This window comes from Astyanax mexicanus, chromosome 6 (genome assembly GCF_023375975.1).
Source record: "Astyanax mexicanus isolate ESR-SI-001 chromosome 6, AstMex3_surface, whole genome shotgun sequence".
NCBI classification, from domain to species: Eukaryota; Metazoa; Chordata; class Actinopteri; order Characiformes; family Acestrorhamphidae; genus Astyanax; species Astyanax mexicanus.
This window is the reverse complement of record NC_064413.1, coordinates 38705053-38731275: the sequence shown is the minus strand read 5'-3', so window position 1 is coordinate 38731275 and position 26223 is coordinate 38705053. Positions and strand designations below refer to the sequence as shown.

The 26223-nt window shown below is 36.7% G+C and overlaps 2 protein-coding genes across 4 annotated transcripts in view; both read right to left on the bottom strand.

The window, feature by feature from the left end:
* Positions 1-73: 73 nt before the first annotated feature.
* On the bottom strand, positions 74-15889 carry grhl2a (grainyhead-like transcription factor 2a). The gene is made up of 16 exons (XM_007250452.4): positions 15529-15889; positions 11905-12091; positions 10769-10824; positions 10254-10593; positions 9286-9344; positions 9027-9183; positions 8523-8634; positions 6796-6890; positions 4990-5148; positions 4291-4381; positions 2968-3116; positions 2776-2813; positions 1593-1681; positions 1413-1498; positions 1263-1327; positions 74-998 (listed from the first exon to the last, which is right to left on the bottom strand). The coding sequence occupies exons 1-16, from the start codon at positions 15543-15545 to the stop codon at positions 884-886; spliced, it is 1815 nt and encodes a 604-aa protein (XP_007250514.3). The 5' UTR covers positions 15546-15889; the 3' UTR covers positions 74-883.
* Positions 15890-23125: 7236 nt separating this feature from the next.
* ncalda (neurocalcin delta a) overlaps positions 23126-26223 on the bottom strand; it is a 43924-nt gene continuing 40826 nt past the window's right edge. For all 3 annotated transcript variants that reach the window (XM_007250449.4, XM_049480354.1, XM_007250450.4), the window contains one exon: positions 23126-25931. In XM_007250449.4, coding sequence (XP_007250511.1) covers positions 25834-25931 — 98 coding nt within the window. In that variant the 3' untranslated portion in view covers positions 23126-25833. The remainder of the gene's footprint in view (positions 25932-26223) is intronic.

The following is a 26223-nucleotide window of genomic DNA, read 5'->3' as shown; positions in this document are numbered from 1 at the left end:
GAAGGCAATAGTTTCTGCATATCCGTAGGTAAAACCAAGACATTTGAAGTAGAAAATTAAATGAAAAAGATGCTTATGAGTTTATTACATTTATTAAAAAACATATTTACATCAACTGAAAATTACTCATTAAAACATGTACATTAAAAACACAATCTATATACACATCCAGTACATCATTAAAGATGTTTCCTCAGTTTTTATCATTATTACGAAATGGCAGTTAACAGGAACTGTGGTGGAGGAGCTGAAGAGTGGAAAACCAAGAGAATGTTCCTAGAGAACATCTTATATTACTAGAAAAGTAAATCCAGAAACCTTCAGAAAGAGATGCACTTGGTGCTTTTCTGTCTCTTTTTCTTTTTTGTTATTTTTTAAACTTTAAAATGTTTCAATTAATAATGTTTACAATACAAAAGAACTGTTGCATCTTCAACATTATGCCTCCTGGAAATCAGCTCACCTTATACTTGCTTTACTATTCACAGTAACACATTTTTATCGGGGTGCTCTAAATCTGCATGCCACTCGATGCCCAGTATTCATAATGATGAAGCAGAACTTATTGGGAACAACTCTTTTGTAGGAACTTGTTGCAGACCTAATTCTTGCTGCTTAACCACTGAGCAGGAGAGGGAGCTTAAAAAACAGCAAAACCAAAAAACAAAATAAAGAGGCATTTGTCATCCTATGCTAGTGCAATCACACATTAGTTAAGAGTGCATTTGAAATAATCCTGTATCTTTTCAGTGTTGTCCTTTTACAGAATCTACTTCAAGACGTGCTGCTCTGAGTGGTGAGAAAATTGAGACTGGGCTTAGGACAGGGCTGGTATAACATTCAGCAGACATGGGCAATTAATTCATCATAATCGGGATGTTCATTATATCTCTGTAAGTGTGACGTGAAAGCATTCTGTCTGAGGGTCAATGTTAAGTATGAAGGCATCCTCATTGGAGTAGTGCTCAATGATGTTATCATCCATGTTGACAAGAATCCTAATGGCCAAATAAGGAGGGGAAAACAAAGATTAGTATAAATATACAACCAAAATTAGTTAAAAAGCAATTGAGATCATTCTTAATTGAGTAATTTTGTTTAAACTAATGGATGCTAAAACATTTAAACCAATGATGAACCATTTTAATGCCCATAACAAACTTGTAGCAGCACATGTAATCAATAACATATAGGTGGTAATTCATTAGTAATGGCTAAATCAATCTAAACCACATCTTTAGTATGATGCCTATTTAACTCACCCTTTCTTACTTTTCTTGTAGATTTTAGTTATCCTCTCAGCTGGAAGAGAATATTTGCCTGATATCTAGAGAAACAAAAAGTGAAAACCTGTAATTATGAATAGGTTAATCCAAAGCATATAATGCATACATGTTGTACAATATACTTACAGCCTCAAGCAGACTTTTCACTGTTGGAGACTTCAGCATTAATGCATCAAAAACCTCATCAGCTTCTTTCCTAACATACAGCAGAACTGTTGAGAAATGGTCACTGGTTATTACAGAAAGAGAATCTTTTTAATTGCATCAGAATCTAATTTAACACAGCAGCATTGTGTACAGACATACCTCTCCTTGGTGTGTTTCCTTTACTCTGCTTGGCTGGGGAAGGGCAGATATCGTCTTCTGTGTCTCTTAATGGCCTCTTCATTACCACGCTGAATAAGAGTCAAATCGCTGTGCTCAGTTTTTATATTATATTACTTTTTTTTTTGTAAAATGAATAATAACTTAGCACTTAGCAATGAAAAACATGTTCAAATGGATATTCTGCCTAACCTGACCTGAGCAATCCTTACAAAACTGTGCCATCACCAGCATAGTGAAATAAAATAATCAACTAATGAGGCATTACTCACTAATTCATGCACTGTACGCTATTCACAGAACAGTTAGGGGTGTTCCATACTGTACTGTACACAATATACTGTAACACAGGAATATTTTAACTTTAATTTTGTGATAATAACAGTATTCTATTCAAATCAGTCTATTAATTACTGTGAATTTTGTTATTTTTGCAGTTTATATGATTACACTAAATATTCTGCATTTTGGTAGATTTTCTTGCTACATTACATTATTTTTATGTTACATTATTATTATGTCCGGCCAGACTGATGGAGTTTCTGAAGTCAGCTCTTCTCCATCCACCACCCACCACAGATCAGCTGCTCATCATCCATCTTACTCTCCACTACAGATTACATCCAAGACATTAGTGGCGTTACTATACTCCTGAATATATAAAACCTATGCGGATGTATAAAAGACTTTTTAAATTTTAATTTAAAAGCCGTTTGACCAGTGGTAGTCTTGGTCCTCCCAAGGTTTCTTCCTCCTCCTGCAGCTCTGAGGGAGTTTGTCCTTGCCTCCGCGCTCACTGGGGGTTCTGTATTCTGTATTTTCTATGTTTAATGTTTTGCCTGATTCTTTGTCCTGTAATCATGTTTCTGTAACGCTGCTTTGTGCCAACACCTGTTGTAAAAAGCGCTATACAAATAAATTTGATTTGATTTGATTTGATTATTTTAAATGGAATCAGAGTCTTGGCTACTCACTGTCTACAGATTGATTTTTTATCTACTGAATGTTTCAAACTGATATACTAAATAAAACTTTAATCCAGTAGTATATTCTTGAAATTAATAAAATATTTTCATATCACCAAGAAAAATATTATTACAAAATCACTTTTAAATATTGTATTTTTTGTATTTTTATATTCCCCACCCCTAAGAATAGCACTTACCCATCACTCTCCGCTTCTTCAGTACCAAAACCAAACATCTGTGAACACACAATCAAAGGTTGAAAAATAAGGCTGTAATAGAACATAGCAGAAAACAAATGACTTTGCTAAGTAATTTATTTGACCCTGTACAGCAATTGCACATGGCAACTAGGCTGTTTCCACCTCTCTCCTACAGAAGGCAGGGCTCACCTGTGCAGCTCTTTGTAGGTTACTGAAGTGGACATCAGGGATGAAAAGCACAGGCTGGGACTCCAGATCCATCATGGATTTGAAAAGCGTGATGTCTGACTTCCTCTGCAGTGCTGCTCCATACGCTCCTGCTTTTCCTGCCAAGTCTCCTGCCAAGAACATGAACAGCTTTAAGGCCATGTCTGGGCTTCAGGGCTTCATTATGACTATATCATTAAAGATGAGGCTGCTTTTTCTTTTTTACTAAATTAGTGCATATATGCCAGACTGTGCAACTGTTTGAATGCTTTCAGAATATTAACTGCTGTATTCACTCGCACAGAAGAGAGAGAGAGACCGGATTTTTTTTTTTTTACTATGATCACTGGTGTGTCTTTGATATGTAACACACAGCCCAATAATGTACATTTAGACTGAAGATTATGGTCAGTAGAATTTGTTTTATATCATTGTGGCCCACATTTAGTTACAGAGTACCATGTAAACATTACACATGGCCTTTAACACTGCCAATGTCCAGTGGTTCTTCATGTCTGTGAAGCTAAAGTAGCACTTAGAAGATGGATAAATTGTGGCCAGGAACATGGCTAGCAACAATATTAAAATTGAGTGGCACTGAAGGCATTTAAGTGGTAATTGGTTGATGTTAGTGGATCCATACTGTGCCAAATAAATATTCTCCACAGGCTGACGATAATTCTGCTGTGAATGCAATGATTGGTTGATATTTGTGGACTCAAAATGTGCTGAGTAAACATTCGCCACTATACCACTTCTATCAAGCTGGACAGTTAAAACAAGGCAGGTTAGGGCCATGAGTTTGTGCTGCTTGGCACCAAATTCTGACCCTAACATCAGTGTGCTACAGCAGAAATTAAGATTCATCCAGTTTTTAACTGTCCATCTTTGCTTTTTTTGGTGAGCCTGTACTGACTGCAGCCTCAGCTTTCTGTTCTTGGCTGACAAAAGTGGAATTTGATCTTGATGTCGCTTTTCAAGATGATGTGCATCCTGAGATGCTTAATGGAGTTACGGTAGCCTTTGTGTAAGCTCCAACCGGTCTCTCCATTCTTCATCGCCCTCTCTCATCAACATCCTGAGACGTGCAGCTCACTGAATGTTTTTTCTTTATTGTAACATTCTAAGAAAGCACCACATCCTGATGGTTGATGAGAACTTCACCTGAAGCTGCTTGCCTGTATTTTATCTGCATGATTGCATAGCATTGCACTGCGGCCACACTCTTGGCTAATTAGAAAAATGTATGAATGTTTCGGTAAGCAGGTATTTCTACAAATATGTACATGGATGACCCTGACTCACCACCACTATGACCGTGCCCTCCAGGTGTATGACCCTTCACCTTCTTCCGGATTTGCTTTTTCTCTTCATCCCTGATTTTACGCTCAGCCCCCTGTAGTGTAACAGGAATGCAGGAGTAACTCATCACAATACATAAACCATGGTTAATTTCTGAAATTTTTAGCATACAAAAAACAGTACACTTATGATTACAGTAATAGAGTTAGATGCCACTTACAATGCTATTCGTAAGGAAGATAAAGGATATCAGAAATAATGACCTAGTATGGCTAAGACATAGGCAAGCTCTTGAGATGATAGCAGTATGCAGATGAGAATTTCCCTACCAGAGTGTGCATTTAAAAAATAGCTGTGCCACTGTTTGCATAACTTCAATAACATAACTTTGGAATGTCAAAGTGCCTGTAATAAAGACTAAAAGTGATCAGGCTTCCTGCACCATGAAACCACACCTTCTGAGCATGTGACAACAAACACAGACCCACTGGTCATCTCCACCAAGACAACAGTGGCACTCATCATGGAAGATGCCACCCACAGTCACTCAATGACAGTCTGGCCTGATTACCAAGTTGCATTCCTGTTGCTTGATTCCTTCTGAGTGCAACAATTGTTTAACTATGATTGTAACTCATAAGCATGGTCTTAAGCATATGTTGGCAAATAAGCCTCAAAACCTACAGAAAATTTTTTGCCAACCTTGTCACAGAAGACCTTGATCTGGCAGTAGGCTCTGTGAATAGGCTTGTTGCTCCTGTTATTGTAGCTGTAAGTGTCGATCTGAATCATCAGCGGAAGCCCTTTCACTCCCTTCTGAGAGGAGAAGTCTGTGCTCAGACAGTTCACTGTGATAAACACCTACGAAAAAAGGAGAAGGAACATGCATTAACAGAACTTCTCTACAGGGACTAGACAAGCTGCGTGTCTGCGAGTGTGCATTTGCACATCAGCGTCAGAAATTCATTTGCAGGCATGCCCACAAACATTTAGATATACAGTGCATTTATCCAACATACATTACTCGTCACTCAGCTAAATCTACGCTCTAGAATCTAGATCAGTTATAAATGGTTAAAAAAAACACGTCAGCTGTTGGATGATCTGCATTACTGCAGGTGCTCACAGTTTATTCAAATAAGCTAAACGACATTCAATGAAATGCCTCCAACTGTAAATTGCCTAACGCCAATGTTTCAAGAGACACTGGAAAAACTGCTTTTGAGAGATGAAATGTGGGAAATCTTTTTGCCCAGAGTGAAAATAGTTTCCCACTGACTGACTTCTCTGCCTTCGTGTCCATGCATGCAGGTTTTGTTTGACAAGAAGGCTTATGAAGTAATATTGTGAGAACCACTTTTTTCTCATGGTCACATGACCACGTCCAACAGCCATCAGTTAATAAACGACAAACATGTTCAAAACAACAAGTGCCTGTAGTGTACACTATGCACCCTTCCCATAATGCTTAATGCACATCTGAGCAAAGGTGTGTATAAGGTTGTATCACAAAGATTGTCTGTCAGGAGTTAATTGTAGAGCCTTTGCAGCTGATAATTGGATACCAGAATAAACTTTTTAGTTTCATAGGGGGCAAATGTATCATAACATTATTAATAATCCTCTCATCCTAGTGTTTACTAGGCTTTGCCTGTATCTGTGGGTATCTGTCTTTGAGGGCTCATTAAAGTGTTTCCACAGAGATTTCCAGCCACCCATTATTTAACATATCTTCTTTGCTAATCAAATAATGTGAAGAGATCAGATCATTATAGCAAATATTGTCTTAATATGACAAATGTAGCAAAAATATATCTGCATCTCAAACCACATATTACATTACTATACATGTATTGCCAATGTGTAGAGTGCTAATTATGGCATAGTATTTATTCACACATATACTTGATACATTTTGTATATTTTTTTTACTTCTACTAAAACAGTTAGAGAACTATATTGATGACTGATTAATGTTTACGCATCTTAAAAATCTGCAATATGTATACTGCACATCACGTTCCCACTTTTTTTTTATTTTCTATGATATCTGAATACTGTATCATAAATATATAAATAAAAAAATTAATATTTGTTTAACAATTTCATTATAATATTAGCTGAATATGTTAGTAAAGTGCATTTAGACAAATGCATTATTAATAGCTTGGTTTTATAGAGAAATAACTATGGTATCTGAGTGATATTCGGATCAGCACATACTAAAGGCTGACATGTCAGTATCAAACATAAAAAAGTGTCATGGTGCCACGCCAATCTAAACCCCTATTGTATACTACAAGCAAGGTTTATGTTTGTATTAAATCACATATCATTTAAAGCTTAAAAGATCTTAAAAAGCGATGCTCAATAATGCTGCTTTTATTTCTCCAATTAAAGGACAGTCGCTAATTAAAGTAGTGCACAAAAAAGAAAAAAAACAAAATGAATAAATTATTGACACATTAATAGTACACAAAAAGTTTTAATACAGGTCTACAATCTCACCTTAGCTTCCTCTGTAACATCCCAGGTGAAAGAGACAGCATTGTAGGCGATTTCCTCAAGATTCCCAATGGTATTGAAGCTTTCCTTGTAGTCAGCTAGACAGAAAAAAATGGACAGGCTGAAGATCAGTAAACATTGTTCACTCATTTTAATGCACAGGTACAGTGCGCATCATAACACAAAAAAAATCCAAATCATCAATGTGTCCTGTGCAAACACTGAGACATCCTTCAGCAACAGGACTTAAATGTCCTTAATACCTTAAACAGAGATTACAGCTTACAATTTTGTTTGTAGCGGAGAAACTGTTAATGCATTTGGATTTTTCTCATATTTCTTTGCGAATGGTCTCTAATAAAATATTATTATCCCTCTGCATGAAATATATCTGCTGGTATTTTGTGGAAGGCAATTCTTCCCTCCTCCTGTGCTGTACTGTACTGTAAATGATACATGGAGCAACACAACCCCAAAGTATGTTAGAATTTTTTTTTACATGTTCTGTATTATGTTTTAAAGTTAAAGTTGAAGTTTTGTTCTTAAGACTCTTCCATGAGGATTACGTTTATCCATATAATTGCACAGTGTAACTAAGGACCATTACTTGTGATTTGATCAGCCTTTTTACCAGAATATGGCCATTTCCCTTTAGATAGTTCTTTAGACCCCATTTTGACCACTGTAGCTGCCCAGATGTGCCATTTCTTAATAAATCTTGACAGTTGCTATCAAAAACTGGTGACATGCCTCAGGCCTGTTTGTCTTACAATCGTTTTTAAGCACTTTTTTTTTTTTTTTTTTGATTTACAACCATCTAAAACAAAATCTGATCCCTTGCTTTGCTTATGTCAACTAAGGCAGAACAATAGGACCTAATTTTTCTTTTCACATTCAGATTTCCCACAATCAACCAACCACATAAAAAGAGTGTATTTGATTAGAAGTTAAATAATTGAAATTCACGAATATTAAAGTGTAACTGATTGGGTGTGTAAACATTATATAACAAATGCCAGACTTTTACCATGATGGTAGTCCCGAGAGTTTCATGACCTGAGACTGTTTCTATTTATGTGCACCTCGCCCTGCAACGGTTAAAATATCTATTCAAATCCTGATCTGTAGCTTCAGGCTCTAAGGAAAAAATCCCTGGATACTGTTATTCAAATAAAACATTTAAGACATATCAGGTTCCAAGCCCTCCAAAAAAAGCCAGACACTACATCTTGTAGGTCTGCCAACTGCTGTTGGTGAGACCCCTATAGTGGTCTTTGAGTGTTTCCCTTCCCCCATGTCTCAGGACTGACCCTATTCTTTACTGTCTTTCCATTTCCCATCTGTGAGTGAAGGTGACGGATTTCACTGCCCTAAGCCCTATACTAGTGTTGCATTTAACGGGATATGATATGCAGGGAAGGCAAAAGGCCACTGAATGAGGTTCAGGAGTTGTACACATGTACACACACACACACACACATTTGAGAACAAAGTGGGGATTCCCCTTGAATGATACCCCAAGAATCTGAAATAAGACATGACAAACAGTTACACTAATGGACTAAAGTATTGGGGCACCTGCTCACCTCCAACTCCCCAACTTATAGGTAGTACATATAGACATTTGCACACTTGTTTCAGCAATGGGTACAACTACAAGTGGCTCAGTGCCTTCAGTAGAGGGTTTTTTTTAACAAACATTTTTATAGACAGTGTACACATTCCCTTACCAATGTCCAGCACTCTTTGTTTAGCAGTGTGCTGACGGTTGTGCCAGTAGTTCCAGTGCTTCAGTTGCTCGTCTCGACACTTATCCTCTCCAAAAACCACCATCACCACACTCTGCGAGAAGCACCGCAGTAGAACAATGAGCAACAATACATTAAATAGAGTATAATTTCTTTTCCTGTCAGAATATAATGACCACCTCATTGTTTATTGATTTTACACTCTTTTTTTACCAGCTACACTGCACTTTGAAGTTCTTTAGACTGTAGATCTTCTATTTCTCTGCATATGCTCTGTAATCCTCCTTTCACACTGTTTCTCAATGGTCAGGACCCTAGAGGACCATCACAGAGCAGCTATTAGTTGGGTGGTGTGTCATTCTCAGCACTGCAGTGATACTGACATGGTGTTTGTGTTAGTGGTGCGTGTTGTGCTGGTGTGAGTGGATCAGACACAGCAGTGTCACTGCTGGACTGAGAATAGTCCTACAACCAAGCAGAACTCACCCGCACTTTGCTGATGGGAAGACGCAGACCCTTGCTTGCCCCCGACTCACTCAGAGTGATGCCGTAGTACTGCCCTCTGTTCAGATAGATCATTGGCCCCTCACCCTGCTTCTGGCGCACAGATCGGCTCGCTTCTATACTGTACTGGAAGGTGTCTCTGCACCAGAGAGAATGAATGTAAATATAAGTGTGTTTCTTTTTATCCTTGCAAGAATGTATTCATTTAAAAAAGGACTTAAAAAGGGACAGCAGTACTTACACTGGAGGCTGTTGATAGAGGGTGTTTTGGGATGCTAGGGATGTTGGTACTCTGAATTTCTGTTCAAATCAAAGAACACCACATATCACATTAGGCCTGATGCGAGCACTAAAAATACCTCTAGGACTAATCATTTCTGGAAACTACAAATAATATATTTATATTGTATGTCTTCATGCTTGTTGTGTTTGAAGTCTGAAATAGTGTTGTATTGCACTACTCTTATTTCATTGTTTTGTTTGGAAACAAAAGAACTACATTCTTCAATTTCAAATAGTCCATTCAGCATTTTCCACCTGTGGTATCTGGATTGATGTGCACAGGTAAACTGTCCTATAGGTTAGAACTTCATGAGAAGAAATGAATGCATATCGCATCAGATCAATCATGATTTTAGCACTCTGAATCACTTTTTTGTAATTTTTTGTATTAATGAATGGACATTATGGAAAATAATGGAAATTCTAGACTGCGTTCTCATTACCAAGTTCAGTGCTCATGTCGCTGATTTCATAAATGTAAGTGATTTGTGTCTGTATGTAGTGTGAACAAGTCTCTTCCTGAAATGTCTATCAAACACACATTGATGCATTTTACGTATAAATAGGCTAACAAGCAGTAGCTTAACCAGCCAGTTAATAAAATGGAGAACAGTAGCAGCAGTGGCTCTGCAGTGGCTTTCCTAAAAGAGTCACTATAAACTCTAGCATAAAAGGTAAATACATATATCTGTTCTAAGCTTAAAATAAAAATGTAATATATTTAAAAGGATTCAAATACCTGTATTTAATCTAATGTGTGCTTTACTGTTTGCTTAATAAACCTTTAGAATCTTATAGTGATATTAGCTTAATATTAGCATTATCACAGAAGCCTGACAATTGACAGAATTGGTACATTTATGACTCGAACTGAAGGCCTAGGTCTATCCAATGAATGTTTAACATTACATATTTAGACGCTCTCACCACATTCTCTCCGGTGTAAGAGTCTTCAAAGGTGCTATCCGGCACGCTCCTCTGTTCATCCTTCATGTAACGGCTATGGGTGATGGTCCTCGCCTCATGACTGGTTTGCTGATAAGGTAAGCGGTGGTGTGGCTGTTCCTCTTGCTGCTGGTTAGAAGTGGACAGTGCTGAATACTCTGGTTTTACAGGAGCCACTACTCCCCCCTCAGCTGGCAGTGTGCTGTATAAATTTCTCTTCATCTCTGTGCTGTGGGAGTCTGCGTTGAGGGACAGGTTGACTGGCACAGATTTGGCAGCCTGAACACGTTCCTCCACTGAGTCCACATCTCCATGCCATAACCTGTAAAACATATATAACTATGAGAATAAGCTTTGGGTTTAGAGTTATCATGTGTGCAGAGATATTATGCAAGGCATCTTGCAGCTGGAAGACACAGTAATGTGCAATGCAGTTTTTGTAAATATTAAGTATTTTTAATCACTGTGTCCAAGTGAGTGTGTGATGCACAACAGACCTCTTGTCTTCCTCTGGGATTTTAGCTACAGGCAGAACTCTCTTTTCTTTAGGAACCTGGCGGTCAACAGTAAAAAGAAAACAGGATTGAATTAGTAACTCCATATTGAATTTCATATTTATATTGTATTTGTATGTTGTTGGAAACATGTAAAGGTCTTCTATATTCCATATTTATATTATATTTGTGTATTGTTGACGACATGTAAAAGCCTTGCATCTGCAGTTACTACTAATTATTGGCATAATATTATCCGGTAGCTGTTCTTTGCATTGCTTCATGATGAATAGACTCATTGAAATGTTCCAAAATGATTTGGAAAAGAATTACATGCATTGACTTTCACTAAGTTAAAAAAAGTTTGCTTAAAAAAGGTATCATCATTTTTAGAGAAATAAGGCTTTTATTGATGGATGGATGGATGGATGGATGGGTATAGAAAGAAGGAGAAAGTATATTACAAAAAAGAAACACTTATTATAGAACAATTAAAGGGTTCTGAGACAGGACCTGAACAATTTTTGATGACCTTAATATTACTTAGGTCAGAGATGAAGGTGAATGAGGTGGTATGCCAACAGTGCATTTATTTAATTTATGTAGGATATTTAAACATTTTTAAAATTCCAATTCCATTGTCTGTATATTTTTATTAAATAGAAAGTCATTTATCTTAAAAAAATGTCTCCACTATTATGCTAGTATATTATTTTATGTGGCACTAAAGTCATAAATTTACAAACGTTTATTGCACTTATTCCTGTGAAAGTAGATCACCCCAAAAAGGAGACAATACTTAACTTTACATTTACAGTGTTCTAAACTGTTCTATTGAACCATGCTACTGTTTTAATCCATCCAAATCAGATAAGTGTGAATAATACAACATGGTTGGTGTGATATCTTGGGTCATCAAACCCAGTCTGACATTTATGTAACATGCTCAGTCAGAAGGTTTTATTTATTTTACTGTATACAGTGAAACACCTCAAACCCAATCATCAATGGAGATGGACTACATGTTATAAGTGCATCTTTCTTATAGGAAAATGTATCTGAATGTCTTTATTGTGCAACACAAAACCTTTATGAGATATGACATCAGACAGTTTCCCAATAGAGCTTTTCCAGCTGACCTTGTAGTAGTCGTAGAGCAGACCAAGAGCTGCCACACTGTCCTCATCTCCATTGATGCTCATCATAGCCTTGGTGACTGCAGTCAGAGGATTCTCTAGGTAGGCCCTCCAGGCCTCATCTTCACTGGTATAGACACGACGTGATGGAAAGGACGTCTCATTGGGGACCACCACCACCAGCCGCTTACTGTATCACACAGACAACACAGCTAGTACATTTGCATATATTGGAACATATAATGAGGTCATGTCTTCAAAGGCAAGTCATGTCATGAGCAAACTGATATTTTGTTGTTTGAACAAATCGAGCCATTCACCATACTCATATAATGAATGTCAGGACTTTACTGTCAAGCAGGGCAACATTTTACATTTTTATCCTATAGTGATTGTTATTGGAATTAATGATACAAATCTCCGATGTTGTGAATTTCATTGGGACATTTCGAATGAAAATCACTATCATTCACAGTACTGTGTTGCTTCTCTCCATACTGTCGAGTTTACAGTCTGTGTGTGGCTGCCCAATTCACATGACTATCAAGTGTGAACTTCCAATAAAATATATATAATTAAATTAAAATATTAAATAAATATTGATTTAAAATATGAGTAGAAATCAAATCAGCAAAATCAGACACTTTTAGTCACAACAAAAAAATTTTTTCCTTCCTGTAATTTAATGGGTTTTGACTTGTGACACTGTGTTTTTACACACAGACTCTGTACATTCTTACATCATTTGTTTTACTCCTAGTGAATTAAAAGTACTAATACAACCTGTTATTCAGAAAACCATGATGGAAAACAAGTGAAGGCATATTGAAAGTAGGGCTTTTAGCATCATAGGGATTTTCATGGATCATCACCACAGTTAAATCATACACATCGTGCTACAACTTGCTTGATACAAAATGAAAATTCACACTGTTCTCATTTCCCATGACTGATCTACCAGATGCAGTTTGTATCTGTCCAGTACTATCATTTACTTCAATCTTTAATATACAGAAAGCATTATAAATGTCATGTTGAATCTGTTTTAAAAAATCTTGTATTTTGTAATATAACAATATGTTTTGCAATATCAACAAAATATTAGGTTAATAAGTTAATGCCTTTTTATTTTAAAAGCTACTTGCTGACCACTGTATAAACAGATAATAGTGCGTCTAAAAAAATAGAATTTAATTGTAAAAGTACTTAATTTCCGTAATTCAGTTCAAAATGTGAAACTCATATATTATATAGATGTATTACACACAGAGTGATCTATTTAAGCGTTTATTTCTTTTATTGTTGATGATTACCAATGAAAACCCAAAAATCAGTGTCTCAGAAAATTAGAGTATATTATAAGAGATCAACTGGTACTGTGAGCAGTGTGCCATGCTGGAAAATAAAATCTGCATCTCTATAAAAGTTGTCAGCAGAAATAAACGCTTCAAATAGATTGCTGTGTGTATAATACATCTATATAATATATTTTCTATATAATATATAATATAATAAAGTTTCACAGTTTCACAACTGAATTACTGAAATAAAGTAACTTTTTTAATGATATTCTATTTTTTTGAGATGCACTAGTACTGCCAATTGTTAAACTGTCAAACACAAAAGATACATTGGTAAAAAAACATTATGTAAATCTCCAGACCAAATTTGTAAAAGAGAATGCTTTGTATATCTGTAAATCTGGTAAAGTGCTTTTTATTCCTGGTAGGCTGAAAAAACTCAGCTTCAAACTATGGTCTGACACTTGATTAGACACCATCTTTCAACAAGGGTGACCCTATTTTCCAAACCAGACATCTACACTAAATAAAACTGACACCTTTCGGTGCCTGAGGGCTCGCAGAGTCAACAAAGAGCTGCACCAAGTACCTGCTATTCCCATAGCTCTCCCTTTACATTGCCATCCAGTGTCCTGTCCTCACACACAATGTATTATCCCAGTGGATATGGATACTGCCATGTGGAAGTCAAAAGGATGTTAGTGGATCTAGGTTAAAATCTTTAATTCAGCTGCGCAAATTGTAGGAAAGTACAAACACATCAGTGCGTCATAGTACATATGAGAGTGTAGCTGCTATATCAATTTACTGCAGATACACCCCCAGATCTACACTAAATAGACAATTTAGTATTGTATTTAGTAACCTGCTCTTTTATTGTTTCTTCCAAAATCAGGGGTTTTAAAAAGAGTTATATTAGAGTTATATAAGAGTCTATTTAGAGCATTGCAGTTAGGATTTGATTGCATTCAGTGGGAAGAGCATTAGCAAGGTCAGGATGTTAGAGCATCATCAGTCCATTATATTGACAATACTTCTTTAAAAATATTATAGTGTGAAGCTGTGTGTGTACTAGTGCTGGGAGGTTAACTAAATTATTTCATTAATTATAGCATGGTTTTGAGTAAATATAAAAGAATCTATATTACAATACTGATAGCTCTAAATGGCTTCATTTGTTAGTAATTTGGCACATCTACAAATAAAAACTACTGAATTGAAGTTTTAGTTCTCAGAGTTGATTCATGACCAAAAAACAAGATCTAAAACAAATTAAACTGTAATAGGGAATCACTCATATTTGATGAATATTTATATTTAATTTTTTTTACAATATTGTGCAATAGCTGCAACTTAAAGCAACTCAATGCATTCATTTAAAAAGGTGTCTACAAATTATTGGACAGATCAAGTAAACACTAGTTCAAGTTCAACTTAAACTTATATCTGGCTAACTGACAAATCCTGCTTTGGAAAATACCCCTCAACACCCCACCCTGGTCCTGGGGTATCCCCTAACACATCAAACTTCAAATAAACCTCAAACACACCTAATTGATTAGGGGGATTAGGCTTGATTAGGGTGAACCCTGCTGAAACATCCAGTTGAAGACCAGCTAGTGGTTGATTTTAGATGATTTGTACTGGTCAAGTTATTAGAAACTGGTCATGTAGGCAAAAAAAAATAAAATACACACTTTGGGAAGCTAGCTGGTTCACCAGATCTTGACCAGTTTAGTGCATGTTAAATTAGATTTTTTGGCATACAGTTTGGCCAGCATGGTCTCGCTGGTCATACTGGTTGGCAATCTTTGAGATCCAGTATGGTCTCACTGGTCATACTAGTGGTCAATCTTTGAGATCCAGTATGGTCTTGCTGGTCATGCTGGTGGTCAATCTTTGAGATCCAGTATGGTCTTGCTGGTTATCATGGGTATCAATCTTGGTCAACCAGCATGGTCTTGCTATTCATGCTGGTGGACCAGCATGGTCAATATTGGTCAAACAGCTTGGTAATGCTGGTCAAACATATAGACTGGAAGACCAGCTAAGCCATCAAACACAAACATAAACATGTCCTTCGCTGATCCAAATCTACCTTAACAACCTTGACCTTCTAGAGCTGGCCATGTTTTTATTTCTTAGAAAAGAAGTTGAGAAAACAATCAAATATGAAGGTCAGAGGAAACTCCAGGACCAGAGGGTTATAAACACTGCTGTTCTTCATAATATAAGACTAATACTGAGCTGCTGAAGCAGCAGCTGATACTTCTGACTCAATACTGAGTTAGCAGACTAACAAACAGGTGCACTGTCTCCAACTCACCCCTCCTCCTGAGCCATGGAAGCAGCTGCGTGTCCTCCTGGGTTCTCTCCTCAGAAGCTGGTCAGGAACCTGTAGGAAGGTGACTGCTGGTCAGGAGAGTGAAAGGTGGACTCTGCCTTAACCCCTAGCTCACTTCACTCATCTGTGTGATGTCAATGCACCTTGCAGCCATAAACAAAGCAAAATAAAAGCCAATTTAGCTTCACCACAGACTCTGTGGAGCACAGTTAACATAAAAACTACAACAACAAAAAGGTAAGATATATCAGCTCAGCTCTCTGAGTGAGAAGGTGAGGGTGTGAATGAGTGAGCTGGAGTAACAGTGTAATCTCTCAACAGGTGAGAATCAGAGGTGTAGGAGGTCCTTCAGGATTAGACCCACCCCCTGACCAACTCTCCTCTCACCATCCTGCTACACTGTGTGCACTATCACTGTCACATGTGTGCAGGTTATAAACAGCTCTAAATATTGGGGGTGAACTATTTAAATCTTACCAATTCTAGTAAGTAATGAGATAAAAACAAGATGTGTCCTCTCCTCCCACTTGTTCATGGGGCGTTTAACTGTTCCTTGGTATAGGTGTCAGTACATTGAACAATATGAACAAGATAAATAATATTTATTCACATAACCCATTTCTAAATACTAATACCAATTTCAAAATGTAATCTGATAAATTTAATCAGCAGCTCATTCATGTTTGTTTCTTATTGTGGGCATATATATATGTCTGTTGATATTTTAAGGCAAGGCAAGTTTTTTTTTTTTTACAAAAAAGTTTTCATACACAGAGGCAATTCAAAGTGCTTTACAGAAAGATAGAAAGAGAAAAGTTATAAGAAATATAATTCAAAGAACACAGTAATGTAAACTAAGTATACAAATGTGACATTTATAATAGAATTAAAATGAATAAAATTGGAATATAAATAAATGTAAGATACAATACAGAACAATGTTTAAAAAAGGTACAAGACATTATATTTAAATTATGAAAATTAAGAACAAAAATAAATATAAGAAATAAAGTACTAAAGGTTTCTTAATGCTAAAATCTAAATGTAGCATGAATAACACAACAACAATTTCCTAACATTTTGTTCTAGAAATCAGGTCAAAACCAGTTCTGTGCATTAAAAGTATGTTCAAATTAGGTAAAGAATACTAAAAGTGCATTTTCAACTGAATATACTTTATGAAAATACACATTAAATACACTTTCTCTGTATTTCCATGCTTTAAAGTATACATTGTGTTGATAGAAAAAATATAAAGTAGCATTAAATACTGTTTAAAGTGCACACAATATGTGCATCAGTACGCAGAGTACTACATTTACAATATACTTTAAGTGTATTAAAAAGGTGTTTAAAAATACTTAATTAAATCTACTTAAGTTTGCAGAAGTTTTACAAAAAAACTCTCAAAAGCTAAATTTAATACTTTTATGTTGTATTTAAATATAGTTATTTATATATATATAGTTAGTTAGAAGTTAGTTTTATCTCCAGCACTAACCCAACACTCCAACATTCTGTAAATAAGGTGAGATGAACAAACACACATTTACACACTGTCCTGTGATGCCCTGAGGATGTTTAGTATATATGTGTGACACTTAGGGAGTAAAGAACAGAGTGCTGTAAGAACCTTTACACAGAGTCTTTAAAGAGTCATTAAGAATACATCACAATGGATTTTTTTTGGGATCTGAATAAAACAGCATGGCAAGATCAATCTTTTTAAGCTAATCTTAAAGTTTCACCAGCAGAGGGTTAAGTATTGTTAAATTTGAGCTCATCTACCAACCAATTACAAACATCACCAAGCTAAAAAAGCCCTGTCACTATAAAAATAACAGAAGAAAAATGAAATTGCTGTAAATACAAAGCACAAATAAAAAGCTTTTTAGAAATCCTTTGCTTTCTAGTTTACAGTTGTGATGTCATAAATACAATAAAATCGTTCCTGTCATTACACCATCAGTCCATTCAAACAGTATATTAAAAAAAAAAAAGATCACTGTAACTGTGGAGATAAATATGGCACTAAATATCCACCATAACATATTTGTAAAAAATTCAATGTAATGTTTTTTGTATTATTTTTTTTTTGCCTAATGGTAATTCATTTACTACAGTTATATTTTGCACCTGGTTTTGCTTAGATTTTTGTAGCAATTAAAAACAATGCTAGAAACAATCATGCATTCGTGCCCAATAAATTAATTAGGAAAGCATCTGAAAATCGGACATGTGAAGAGTGAGATGCATATGAAATGAATTTTATTGAAGCATTAATACATGCTGTGAGCGCTTAGTTTAAAATATACTCCTACTGACTGAATGTGCAAGTGATTTAAAAGCGAAATTAGTTATTTTGTAGAATATTTCACTTGTACTTTTTAACCATTGTTTAAAAAAAAAAGAGCAAATGTTTCCTTATAACAGCAGTTAAACATCTCTGTAGCAGCCACAGTTAGCCTATGGTAGATTTTCAGTGTTAAAGCAAGGTCCAGCTAGGCCTGACTACACCTCATTTTGATAGGACAAGGTAGTTTTAATGAAATTGCTTAAAACCTTTTCTCACTGCCACTGTATTTCTACATCAATGCTTTACTATACGTGAAAATTGGCCACAGTTGTACAATTGACTATTTGGCAGCACTCCAAACAGCTTTACCCATCAGAATAAAGGTAAATCTGTGGTGCGTAAGAGCTTAGTCACAGACTTGTCGGGTCTCAACAAGAGTGCTGTGATGAAATGAAACTCATGATCAGTCTTGAGTTGTGGGAAAAGTTGGTGAAACTGATTTAAAAGATAAACGATGCTTATTGTCCAAAATAAGACATTCCAGTGCTCCATTCAAACAGAGAACAGTGGCTACTGTTTACTGAATACATTTACACAGCATATTAAATCATTTATTTACTTAATATTATGTTCCTTTAAAAAAAAAAAGTTTTAGAGTTTTGCTAATTTAATCTCATAATATAAGATGATCATGCAGGTGAAAACATACCCTATACTGGGAAATGAGCAGGCTAACCAGCTCTGGATCAGCGTAATGTATGTAGCATTTGACTTGCAGTCTTGCTGGTCATGCTGGTTATGTCGGCCATACTGGTCAACCAGCTTGGTGATGCTGGTGATGCTGGTCTTGTTGGTCACACCAGTCATTCAGGCTGGTCTTGCTGGTTATGCTGGTCAACCAGCAACCAGCTGGGCAGGTTGATCTTGTTTGTAGACCAGATAAACCATCAAACTTCACCAGTTTAACCAGCTCAATCAGCCAAGATGCTCAGACCTATTTGACTTATGGATTTTACTGCTATAAAAATATCCTTCAGCATACTCTGTAAATGTGGCTGCACAGCAGCACTGCTGTGTCTAATCCACTCGTACCAGCACAACACAAACTAACACACCACCACCATGTCAGTGTCAACTGATCTGTGGTGGGCTTGTGGGGTCTTGACCATTGAGGTATTCAGAGAAATTAAAGGACAGTCTGTAATCACAGAATGACATAGTGCTCCGATACTATTATGGCTGATCTCTGTATGATGACTGTCTGTGCCAGTGTGACGGTAATAAGCACCTCTTCGCTTCGTTGAAATGAAATCAGTAGCTTGTTCTGGTGAAAAGGGAAACTTGTTTCAAATACAAAACTTTTTCTTCCAGGGAATCAAATAACCGACAACAGGCCGAGACAAACCCCATCCAGCAGTGCTTTGCAGCTTTGGACCTGTGTGAGAATAAGAAAACTGGCTCAGTGCCTCGAGGTCAAGGCTCTTCACCAACTGCCAACAGCAGTTAGTTCTCCCTCTTTCCTTTCTCTGATCATTATTGTTTATGGGACAGTTAAAAAGAGGTGTGGCACTTCAGAGGCTGCAGAGGGAAACTTGCTTGTGCTGGAGTCGCAGAACAGCTTCGTCTTCTACCTGTCTGACAGGTAACGGCTGTGGTGTGTGTGTGTGTGTGTGGTAAACGTGAGAGTGGTGTGTTTGTATGCACACACAAACACACATGTGGGCTGCACTGCCACTTCAGCTGTTTTCTGAAGCTGTTTTCCTATTTAACTTTTTGTGAGTCGGTTAAAGCAGCAGCCCTGAAGACTATTGTTTTAATTGAAAGCAGTCGTATTCCTGTTTTTGGGAGGGGAATTATAAAATTTGAAAATTCTAATTCTAAACAATTGTGTCCTGGCAGGATTACCCTTGCTCTCTACATTTTGACAGCATTTTATAAATGAACAATATGAACAAAACTATACATAGTCCAAAATGCAGAATTTTACACAAATGTAAAATATAGCATTGCAGAGTAGCCAGCGCACTCGGAGGAAAGCCCAACAATTCTGTTCTGATACATCAGCTCACAGGTGCCTTGTGCTGATCGACATCGCCACCCAGAGAGAGCAAGGCCATGTGTGCTCTCTCGGGGATCTAGCAGCTGATGGCAAGCTGCACACCCGGGATTAGAACCAGCAATCCTCCGATCATAGTGGCAGCACTCTCGGCACCCTAGTTTATTTATATTTACCTGCATTTAAAAAAGTACACCTCCACATGCTTGTGTGCAATTATACATTCTCACCAGAGAGGTCTCTAAATCCTCTAAACACCTAAATCCCCACAATTTACAGACTGTTGCTTTAAAAGCTTAATCTGACAGTACAGCTCAAGATGAGGGCTGATTTTGCAATGTATGTTCCATCCCAGCATTGTATGTGATTTTACTGGTGTTTCCTTTTACTGGTGTTTTGGACAGTATTTATGTAAATATAGTATGACACTGGGTTTTTGTGTATTTTTACTTTATCATAGAAGTGTTCAACATACAGTATGTGCAACAATATAACATTTCAAATGTGTCTATGCCAACAGAGATGAAATATATACATGCAATACAGAATAGAGAGTCTTTCTACCCAATCTGCGTTTGAAGCAAGTTTTTATTCATTTATTCATAAAGCTGTAAACTTAAAATTATATGTAAACTTTTACTGGCATAATATTTTAATGTGGGTATTTCTACTTTAATCTAAGAATATGCCTTGTGTATTTTGTTCACCGCTGGTGTTACTTCAGGTCAGTGAAACACTAAGGAACGGTTAATTTCAGGCAAATGTTTCATTATACCGAACAGGTTAGACTGCTTACTCCCTCTATGCTGGGAAAAAATGCAGCCACTATGGATTAAAGCCACTCGAGCATGATGAATCACATGATGTCATGATTTTTCACAGGAGGAGAACCAGCCTGACTTGTTTATTCTCGCGAACTTGTTTTATTCCCAGACACTTTCCAGGTGTATTTTGTGTGTGTAGGTGTGTGTGTGGACTCATAAACACATTGTGTTTAGATGCTGCAATGTTCCGACCACGGCTGTGACAGATTTGTGACGGGGACGTTAAACGGCCTTCAGTGAATAATCATAAGCACTAGCTGTTGCCAGACTTCCTTTGTGCTGGAGCGAATTCCGGCACCTCCCACATTTTACTGGAATTAGCTCCAATTTCCAAGATAACATTCTCATGTGGAACTCTCAAGGATAGAACTTAAGATAGGTTCCAGTTGGGAGTTCCAGGTGGGCATGACCTCTGAGTGGGTTTATAATTGTGTTTTTACTGGAACCCAGTTGGGATTTTCAGTTGGACCCCTTTATTATAGCCCACATTAATCTCACATGATTCCATTACTGACCTTGATGGGCTCTATCACTGATAAATAATCCATATGTGGGGCCAACATGGAACCCAAGGACAAGACATTCTAGGTCCCAGGTCCTAAATGCTCCTGGAGATCTGTATTCTATAATTTACTGTATCCCCACTACTTTACGGTGCACCCATTGCTGACATAGATGTGCAATTTCATGCACACGGCTGTTTTTAGAATAGATAGGGTGCTATTGAGATTCAGTACATGGGGAAAAGCTAAGGAGCTGGGAATTAGGTGGGTGGTGATTATTCAACATCCTCACATGTTTTTTTCTGAATGTGAATGTGATGACGATGTCTTACACACATTACTTAGCCATTGAAAGAAATCAAAAGGAATATATATATATATATATATATATATATATATATATATATATATATATATATATATATATATATATATATATATATATAATATGATCTATGACAAGGTCTAGTCCCTGTCTAGAAAACCTTAGCCTTATGTGGTCAGTTTAAAGACTGACTCTTTAGCCTAGCCCTAGACGCAATTTTCTAGATCTTTAAGCCTAGTAATAGACTATATTTCTCTTTCAATAAAAAAATCTTTAAAATGTTATATAGTCCAAGACTAGACCAGTTTCCGTCTGGGAAACTGGTACAAAGCTGAACAAAAAAAGAAAGCTTCTCTAAAATCATTTCTTGATTAGCAGTGCGGGGCATATTGGATTTTAGATGTCATGAACGTGGCTCTCCAGGAGCAGGGTGGGGTTCTCTGGCTTCAAGCACATACGAGATTCACTCAGAACACTGACAAACTAGAAAAACAGCAACAACCGTTAGAGCATACAGTCACACTGGAGAGTATTAAGTAGGCTTTATTTAGAATAGATACCCCCTTAAAGAAAGCACTGGATTTATGTAGACTTTTAAAGCTGGTGAATTGTGAAAAAAAAAAACATGCATATGATCCTATAATGCTCCACAAGTTGTCACATTTGTAGATCTTTGAAATAACAGATTTGAAATTGCTGGACCTTGGCTGGAACAATTTCAGGGATGTATATGTGGGAGTGTTTGCAGAAATTTTCTTCATTAAATCTGAGTCATAATGATTTAAGAGATTTACAGTATTTGAAATGATATATGAATGATGGTTCTGCTAATATATACAGCTACATTATTTATATAAACAAAATTACATATATCACAGAGGATCTGTTGCTTTATAAGCCCTCCGGTCCTCATACAGGATCAAAATATTCTGTATGCCCCCAACTGTATATATATATTTTTTATCAAAAAATATTAAAGAATTCACTCAGTAGAGATTTTAATCCTCCTTAATCAAGCTTATAACTGACTGGGAAATTAAGCGTAGACGGTATAGACTTGATTTTTCTTTCAGAGGAAAATCTCCATTTGAAATGCTGTTACTCCAAAAGTAGGTTTAATGACTGTCTGGGAAACTGGCCTTAGAGGTTTTATTATTTTTTCTTGTATTATTATTATTATTATTATTATTATCTATTCTACTCTTCTCTCATAAGATTCTTCCTGCTCTTATTACCCTTGACAGATTTATCCTGTCCTGTCTTACTGATGATTTGATCTTGTTATTTTTTTCATTTTTAGGTATTTAAATTATACTACAATTTTGTTCTGTAATTGTGTTACTTACTTATTTTTCTTTTAATATATATTTTAAACTTTGTGCTTTACACTATACTGTACTCTAATATTAATGCCTTTTATAACAGACTAATGTTTAACTTTATTCCCTCTATAAAACCTTCTATTGTGACATCTGGTGGGCCCCACTGGTATTACTTGACTTTTTCAAGTTTTGGTTACTTTTTAAGCTAAATTCTTAAACACACAGGACACTCCAAAAACAAAACACTACAAAACACTTTTTTGGAGATTTAATCTTTGCTTTATAGGATAACCAAAACAGATTTCTATACCTCAAATCGACATAGTCACAAAATACAGGTTACCATACAAAATCTACAAAAATGCAACAATTACAAACCTTTTGTTCGACAAATAACAATAGTACAGTATAAATTTATACAATACTGTTTCTGTATATTTGGCACCTGACCACATGATATAATTATGTGATGCAGAAATGTTATGTCCAATGCTTACAAAATAAGGAAGAAAAAATAATAAAATAAAATATATGCATAAAACATGGAATAATTGCAGTAGTTGTGATCTGTTATTTAAACATGTTTTTTTTTAACTTTACAAACAGCAGTTCATCAGAACAAAAGAAAAGTAAAAACATTCAAATTTGTCCAATTAACAGTATCGCAGTACTGAATACACTGCGCATTGAGGCATTCAAAACTTACAACAAACAACAGCAGCAACAGAAGGATTCTGGAGCTCCATGTGCTTTAGCATGCTCACTGAAAGCAGAGCAGGTGATGGGAGATGGAGGAAGAGAACTTGTGGAGTGTTGATTAAGTTTGATTCTTTGTACCAGAGTACAGCAAGTGGATCCAGCTCGGCTGTAGTTGGCCAATAGCATCTCATGTGCTACTGGAGAACAGAATCAAGTGCACTTCTTGTATTCATCAAGTACAAAGAATGGAGTAAAGGGTCTTGGGGGCCTAACTAGACCCCATCTCAGACTACAATCTCTAATGGTAAAACTGCCTTTGTTTTTACTGTTGACAGTAAAAATGTGCATATTACATCCATAAAGCCCAGTCACAAAAGAGTTTAGTGGGGAAAACTAATAGAAAAACCTCTGTCAGATGGTGGAGCGAGTACCACGCTTTCAACACTTTCTCTAAGTGATGAGACGATCTAAACACTACAATGCTGTCAGGAAACTGGGCTCTGATGTGTTGTTCTAGATGCTCTTCCAAGATCACCAGAGGCTACAGGAAAAATTCTACAGATCACACTTTAGCATTGCAGGCAGCCATACTGCCACTAAATAGCACTAAATAAGAAACAAATAACATGAAATAAAAATGTAAAACCAGTCATCCATAAAAAACACTTAACTCTGTGTATGTTTGTGTGTGGCACATCAGTAACTGGAACAATGTCCACTGTAAGACAACTGCAGCTGTTCTTTTGTAAATATTACAGATTTGGCTTTCATGTGTCTTTCACTTCTGTGACGATGTAATAAACCAGTACCAGGACACTATTAGCCACATGCGTGCGCTCACACACACAAATACACACACACACACACACACACACACACACTTGCATGCAGGCATACATATAACACAAATAGTTACTCTTCCATACACAGTTAAAACTGATTTAACATGCTCCACTAAAGCCACCAAAACTGAGCAGATGTTGCATCTTAAAATAGCATTTCATTTTGATTAAAGAGTTGTGCATGCATGTGTGGTGTTTCATTATTTAGAAAATCTAAAACTGTACAGGTCTAAACAAAACCACAGAAAAGTCCCACAATTCTTCATTTCATTTCCTTCAAACAATACAACTTCTCGGATAAAAGTGTGTGTTTCCAGAGATCTGTATTTAAATGGCTTTGGGGTCTGTCTAAAACGTGTAGTGTCGTACATGGAATAGAAATGCACGATTAGGTTGAGGGTGTTGACTTGGCGGTCAAGATTAGTTAACACTGATATGCTAAACGATAAAATGGGCAAAAAAAATGGAACAGTGGTTACTGCCATCAAAAACTACAAAATAAAACTACCAAACTACTAAGGGTTGGTGCTAAGGATCCACAAGAGCCAAAGCCATGGTCCATTTCTCCTGAGTCCAGCATCCCATGCCAATCAATACTAACAACTAAACTGACAAGATAAGCACCTCTTTTCACCTCTAAAACACATGAAAACCTCCTAAAAAAAACAATAAACTACTGTGATAAATCAGATTAGTCTCACTAGAGTTCCCATGTTTGCGGGGTGGTCAGATATGTTAAAGTTATGTAGCATTTTAATACAGTGTCCTACAAACCCAGACAACATGTATCTGTGTGGTGCAAGTTCAAAACTGTTTCATGTCAGAATCAAATTCCTGGTAAGAGGCATCTGGTGAGGAGAGTATAGGCATGTTTTTAATCATGGTCTGAAGCAAAAGGATGAGCAAAAGCACTTAACTTTGTTTTTGAATTTGTGCCATTCTTTAAATTGAATCTTACCAAAATCTTCCCTTAAAGACCTTCTAAAGGCTTCTATCCTGCAAGAACAAAACATTAAAGGCATATTACATGCTCCTCTCAGGCAGTTTCAGCTGCATTCCACTGCACAGAGTAGTGCTCTCATTACCATCACTCTGCCTCACACTGGACCTCAATCCAGATCAGAGGGAAATCCCTACAGAGCCCCACATATAGTGTGTGTGCGTGCGTGAGAGAGAGAGAGAGATACAGAGAGAGAGATACAGAGAGAGAGAGATACAGAGAATGGGGGGAGGGCAGAGATTGCGTGTGTGTGTTGAGGGAGTCCTATATCTGGTCAAGCTCAGTCTGATGGGACAGAGGCCCTCCATCATGTCCCCATGTTTGACCAGAGGGAGTTGCTGTGTATCAAAAACGGAAATAAAAACCCATAAATAAATAAAATGGAGGAGGATGAGAAGGAGGAAGAGGCGGAGGGTGCTCTCAGAACTGTCCTGCACTGCTAGGGTCACACTGCAGCAGGCGCACGATGGACGGGTCACTCTTGGCCCCTTTGATGAATTCTTCCAGGGAAAGTTTACCTAACCAACAAGAACACAGGCATACTGTTAACAATGTGTCATTAAGAGAAACATCCTTAAACTAAAGAATGACCGTTACTGTTCATACTGACATGATGCTATCAAACCGAGAACCTACTGTATATCATATCATATTATCATACACAAACCACACTACTATACAAAGATCACAGTATTGTGTGGAGACCCCCCTTGTATCATATGGGGCCCCCAATTATGCAAAATCAAGGGCCCACTGTATCATATCTAGATCCCACTGTATTGTATTGAGATTCTACTGTAGCGCATTAAA